Raw genomic sequence first — 6,634 nt, 5'->3', positions numbered from 1 at the left:
GTTGCTAAGTAGTGCTTACACTAGTCAAGCCCTCCTCATCTTCTCCTGCTCTAACAACTGAGAAGGCTGGAGATGCACGAGAAGCTGGGGGTGGGGGAGCATGGCCAGGACAGCTGACCCAAACTGGCCAAAGGGATATTCCATACCATATGGATGTGGGGGCAAGACTGAGCAAGCAAGTGGCTGTGTGGTGCTCAGTTGTCAGCTGGGGTTAAACCATGACCAAAGGAGAAAAGTATATGGGGTTTTTTTGGAGAATAACCTGTCAGTTTGCATTGTGGAAGATACTATGATGAGAATGGTTAAAAAACAATCAGAATCTACTTCTTAGTCTTCCCACAGAAAGATCTTTTCAGAGTTCAGTTCTTACATACTGAAAAGAAAAAATTCTGTTTGTACTGTAAGATGTTAGGAGAGAGAAAAGTAATTGCCAAGACAAATAGTTATTTTTAAAGAAACATGAAAATATGTTAAAAACACTTTTAGTTGCTGCATGATTCTCTTTTGGTTTACTTATATTTTAAGGACATGCTTATGCACTGCATTTCCTGCACAAAAAATGTTTTTTTTTCTGTTAGTTTTTTTCTGTATAATTCCTTCTTTAAAGGACAAATGCTGTAACAGACAATCTTTTGCAGGTGGCCTGTTTTCCTGGAGTGACAGAAGCTGCTTTGGAGGTGTGTTTACAATGACTACAACTGCAGAGCGAAGGTTCATTCATCTCAGGAAACGTCTAGATCAACTGGGCTATCAACAACCATTGGGAGTGGAGAGTTTCCCTTTGGTGGAAAAGCTTTTTAGGTATTCAAAAGGAAACTCATTAAAAAAACATAGTAATCATACAGTAGATTCAAAAGGAAACTCATTAAAAAAACCATAGTAATCATACAGTAGATATTATTTGATTTCTGACATATAAGGGAGAATGCTCAGTCTGAAGATTATTTTCTAGCAGTGTTACTTCAGAGCTAACATTCCGTTCCTGTGTATGATGAAGTACAATGGGTTTGCTTAAGTGATGAGAACACCTTAAGATTTCATTTAATTCAGTAGAATTGTTTCTAAGGATCTGTGGTCTACGAAAAATCAACATTTCTAACCTCATAACAGAGCCTAGAGGGGAGAATGCTCAGTCTGAAGATTATTTTCTAGCAGTGTTACTTCAGAGCTAACATTCCGTTCCTGTGTATGATGAAGTACAATGGGTTTGCTTAAGTGATGAGAACACCTTAAGATTTCATTTAATTCAGTAGAATTGTTTCTAAGGATCTGTGGTCTACGAAAAATCAACATTTCTAACCTCATAACAGAGCCTAGAGACTTTCTAAGGATCTGTGGTCTACGAAAATTCTAACCTCATAACAGAGCCTAGAATAATCACTACTGATATATGCTTAAAGGACACGCTCTTATAATTGGTTGTGTAAAACATAATCCCTCTTGTCTGTACTGTGACTTAAAATAACACATTCAGAGCTCCGTTTTTTATGATTGCATTTGGAGAAGTTTAAATTTGCGATCTGTGCAGTTTTTACAGGACAGGTAACAGAAGACAACAAATTTTCAGGTGACCTTAATATAACCTGACATTTCATGTCTTTGATGTGATTATGAACTGAGTCATTTCCATAATAATACTGTTATATTTGGTTAAACATGAAATGTAGGTATTTTGGTTCTGTTGCTGTCTAGCATCTACTGCAGATGGAAGAACCACAGGTGGGCAGATGTGGAGTAGTCTGCCCCCAGCGTTCAGTCTTGTTCTGGTGTCTAACAGATAGGTTTGATCTCTCAGTTGCTGGCTTTGATATTGTTTTCACAAAAAGGTTTATAGCTACTTACCAATAATCTCTCTTCTGGAGCTTCTGATATCCATATAAATACTATAGACAGCCCAGAAAGCCAACCGGATCCTGGGCTGTATCAGGAGAAGTGTGGCCAGCAGGTCGAGGGAGGGGGATTCTGCCCCTGTACTCTGCTCTGGTGAGACCCCACCTGGAGTGCTGCGTCCAGCTGTGGAGCCCTCAATATCAGAAGGATATAGACCGGTTGGAGCGAGTCCAGAGGAGGCCACGGAGATGCTCAGAGGGCCGGAGCACCTCTGCTATGGGGCCAGGCTGAGAGAGGTGGGCTTGTTCAGCCTGGAGAAGAGAGGGCTCCGGGGAGACCTTATTGCCCCTTCCAGTACCTGAAGGGGCTACAAGGAAGCTGGGGGGGACTTTTTACAAGGGCCTGTAGTGACAGGACAAGGGGGAACGGGTTTAAATTGAAAGTGGGGAGGTTTAGATTGGATATCAGGAAGAAGTTCTTCCCGGGGAGGGTGGGGAGGCACTGGGACAGGTTGCCCAGAGAAGCTGTGGATGCCCCATCCCTGGGAGTGCTCAAGGCCAGGCTGGATGAGGCTTGGAGCACCCTGGTCTAGTGGAAGGTGTCCCTGCCCATGGCAGGGGGGTTGGAACTAGATGAGCTTTGAGGTCCCTTCCACCCCAAACCATTCTGTGATTCTATGATACTAGCAGCGTCCTGGCCTTTCTAATTTTTTTCTTCAGTTTTCTTCGGTGGGAAATAGTGCTACAACTTAGGTAATGCTTGGAATCAAAAAATCATCTTGCCAATTTTGGACTTCTTGCTTTATGTAGAAAGGAGAGTTTTTACTGAATTATCAGTTTTAAACTCCTGGTGTGCTATATCTTTAATTTTTGTATTTGTCCTGTCCTTTTCAATTTAATTTTTTTAAGCGAACGATTCCTGTCTTTCAGTTTTTCTTATGGGAATGTTCTCTTGGCCTGTCTTTGAACCCATTTGCTCTCAGTTAACATGGTTTCAGGGAAAGGGTTTTGTTTCTCAGGTCATAATAAGTATTTGTATCTGCACTGTAAAGGCTGGTATCATTTCTGACACATCTGATGCTCCTTTATTTTAGTGACCTTGTTCATACAACCGAGAGCTTACGCAGTGCAAAGTTATCTGCTGGAAAAACTGAAAAAGAATGTAGCAATTACGATGCTGTTCTGGAACCTTATAAAACAGAGAATGCTAAACTCACGAGGGAAAATAATGAACTACATTTACAAATATTAAAACTGAAAGAGCAATCTGATCGTCATGTTAAAGGTAATATAAAAATTAGGGTACTTTTTAAATCCTTTTCTGCCAAAATAAAACTGGGGTCAAATCATTTATCTGCAGATTCATTTATCTGTACTTTTGTGTACAGATATGAGCGTGAGTGGTCATTGACTTTAGTGCCTTTAACGAATTAAGACTCATGCAGAAATTTCTTCTGTAGTTAAAAGCTTCCTGCAAATCATTGTGTTAATCAAACATGAAACTTAGAACTTTTTTAGCATATATGCTCACATCTTGAAATGCTACTTGGTAATTTAAAAAGGACAAATACTGCTGTTAAATGTCCCTTTATTCTACAAAGGTGTATTATTTGTATAATGTATAAATAAATATATGTGTGTGTGTGTATGTGTACATACATGCGTATGGTTATTTGAAACTTTTATGTTATGGAAAACGAATATAGTGTCTTCATGTCTATTTTGGTGCTATTAGGAAAAATAAGAATGAATTACAAAGATACCATTGCTTTTTCTCTCCCTTGAAGATTTGAAAGCCTCCTTAAGGAGGGTTGAACATGAAACATCTGACTTGAAATTTCTGAATAACCAATATGTACATAAAATTAAAATGCTGGAAAAAGAGAACAAAGCCAAGACTGAAAAAATTCAGCAGCTTCAGGAGAAGAATCTGCAAGCAGTGGTGCAAACACCTGGTGAGTATAAATAATCACAGATATTTTAACTTTTCGCTGGGCTTTCGGTTCTTCAGAACATAATTTTTTTTTAATCCTTTAAGAAGAAAAATTACTACAGTAAAATAACTATCCAATAGAATAACATTACCTTTTTCACATTTTGGTTCTGAATTTAGTCTTTGTATGAAAAAAATTTCATTAGCACATCAGTTGTGTTAGGGACAGATTTGAATACAAAACGAAATTCTGTAGAAGACTAAGTTAATTTAATGTTAATTTTAAAATCAGAAAGCACTGTTAGTCAACAGCTATTTTTATTTCTTTAATGCTGCACCTAATTTAGTCAAGGAAAGTTGTTTGATTCTTGAATCTTTTTGACAGTTGATGATATGTGACAAAATTCAGGCTTTTCTAACCAACATCTAAAGGTAGCAAGATGTGGATGCCCCATCCCTGGCTTCAAGGCCAGGCTGGATGAGGCTTTGAGCAACCTGGTCTAGTGGAAGGTGTCCCTGCCCATGGCAGGGGGGTTGGAACTGGATGGTCTTCAAGGTCCGTTCCAACCCAAACCATTCTATGGTTCTATGAAAATGTGTCTATAAATATTCCAACCCTCTGAAAGCTTTCAGGTTAATTTAGTTCTCCAAGGCTTTTCTCTTTCTTTTTTTTTTCCTTTTTTCAAGCTAAGGGATATAGTGAGAAGTATTTTTTGAAATTCTGAAATTGTCTCTTCTTTCTAAGCCATTGAATTGCCTATCTGAGGGAAATTAATGGGTACCTAAGTGAAGTTAAAATTCTTTTCTGTTTTTCTACACCTTTCTGCATTTCATGTCTTTTGCTTCAAAGACTCCGTGTTACACTTGTCTGTCTTCCTGCAAACTTGCCCCTTGGTCACCAGTCTTCTGGGATTTTTCTGTACTACATCATCAAATATTGTATGTTCTTATTTAATTGTGTGATGAAGAGTAATTGCTCCTTCTGGAAGTAATACTGTGTTTTGCTTTGGTTTTAATAGAATGTTACCATGTAAAGAAACAACCTACTCTGCTTGATATGCTTATGATGTTAATTCACTGAAATTACAATAGGATAGATGGAAAACAATGTTACTAAACAATGCAGAGGTTGGTTCAGTCATGAAATAGTTCTTAATAGTGAAAACAACAACTTTTGCGATGTTGTAATTTAGTCTAGTAAGGTAAATCACTAACAGATTCAACAAGTTTGAACTGTAGAATATTTAGGGTCTTAAACACTAGAGAAAATTACTTACACTGAGCTCTGCATGTTTTCTTATTATAACACTGAACTTTGACAAAGCTGATACTAACCCCCAAGAGTGATGTTGTCTAAAATGTACGAATTTTATCAACCTATTACAGTAAGATTATAAGGGTGAAATGCGCTAGTTCAGAAGCAGCAGAATAAATAGGAATTCTCAGTTTGTATTAAAAATTATTACTCCCTTGCTTTGACTCCAAGTAATAGGCCTTTGGGTTTGGGATTTTTTAGGTGGCAAAAAAAGAAGCATTCCCTTCAGGCGTCAGCGCATGCAGATCGACCAGCCTGTCCCTCCGTCAGGTGTTAGTGCCTATCCAGTTCCTCAGCCAGAGGACCCGTATATCGCAGACCTCCTTCAGGTGGCTGATAACCGGTAATCTAAAGAACTTTTCTATTTTGAAGTATAGGCGTTAGATATCTGCAGTGGATTTCCAACCCCCACCTTCCTCCTGCCTGTCAAATTTGCCTCATATTGGTGTTTCATGATGTTTTAAAAGCACTATAATTCTTAAATAGGATTTTTCTTAGTGATTGACAGTGCTGCCTGTGACAGTTGGAATGGATATTTAATAAGCTGCTTATTTACTTAAAGGATTTCTCTTAAGATTTCTATACTGGTTTTACTGTTATACCTAATTTTAGATGGGGTATTCTAGAAAAAAGCTAAGTGTAATGTTTTGCATAGGAGTAAACTGATCTTTTATATTTATTTTAAAAGACTAAAATATTGTTGATTTTCTAATACTATTTTTGGCTTTATGAAAGGTTCAAATCAATTCTTTTTTCTTATTTAGAATATATCTCTAGAGGGTTTACATGGTAAGGTGTTGGGAGCAGGAGAACTGCAGTGGTGGCCTCTCTGAGAGGAGACCAGCGGCTACCCTGTGCTGAACATGGCCAGTTCACCTGGCTTCAGAACCCACCATGGGTCACAGCTGAGCCCGTCAGCCAAGCTGGGGGCTCCCCCTGGAAAATGTATTTAAGAAAGGGTGAAAAACAACGTGGTGCAGCAGCAGGGAGAGGGAGGAGTGAGAAAAATATGAGAGAACAACACTGCAGACACCAAGGTCGGTGAAGGATGGGGAGGAGGTCCCTCAGGCGCTGGAGCAGATATTCTCCTTCAGATCATGAAGAAGACCGTGGTCATGCAGGTTGTCTGTGCAGCCCGCGGAGGGGACCGCGTCTGAGCAGGTTGTCTCTGCAGCCCATGGAGGGCACCGTGTCTGAGCAGGTGCCCACGCTGCAGCCCACGGAGGATAGCATGCTGGAGCAAGTGGATATGCCCCAAAGCAAGCTGGAGCCCGTGGAGAGTCCACACTGGAGCAGGCTCCTGGCAGGAACTGCAGCTCCTGGAGAGGAGCCCACGCAGAAGCAGGTTTTCTGGCAGGAGCTGTGGCCCATGAAGGACCCAGACTGGAGCAGTCTGTTTCTGAAGGACTGCATGGAGAGGACCCAGGCTGGAGCAGTTCAGGAACGACTGTACCCTGTGTGGGTACCCCATGCTGGAGCAGGGGAACAGTGTGAGGAGGAAGGAGCAGCAAAGCCAAAGTGTTATGAACTGACAGTAGCTCACATTCCCCATTCCTG

General features: G+C 40.1%; 1 protein-coding gene across 1 annotated transcript in view; it reads left to right on the top strand.

Moving 5' to 3' along the window:
* Positions 1-688: 688 nt before the first annotated feature.
* The window catches only part of CEP135 (centrosomal protein 135kDa), a gene marked incomplete at its 3' end in the record, with an annotated part of 14,911 nt that continues 8,965 nt past the window's right edge, over positions 689-6,634 (top strand). The window contains exons 1-4 of the mRNA XM_010149707.1: positions 689-801; positions 2,924-3,114; positions 3,617-3,784; positions 5,279-5,420. Of these exons, the coding sequence (XP_010148009.1) occupies positions 689-801; positions 2,924-3,114; positions 3,617-3,784; positions 5,279-5,420 (614 nt within the window). The remainder of the gene's footprint in view (positions 802-2,923; positions 3,115-3,616; positions 3,785-5,278; positions 5,421-6,634) is intronic.

The sequence above is a fragment of the Eurypyga helias genome, unplaced genomic scaffold, assembly GCF_000690775.1.
Source record: "Eurypyga helias isolate BGI_N326 unplaced genomic scaffold, ASM69077v1 scaffold8004, whole genome shotgun sequence".
In the NCBI taxonomy this organism is placed as follows: domain Eukaryota; kingdom Metazoa; phylum Chordata; class Aves; order Eurypygiformes; family Eurypygidae; genus Eurypyga; species Eurypyga helias.
This window is presented reverse-complemented; position numbering and strand designations above follow the sequence as displayed.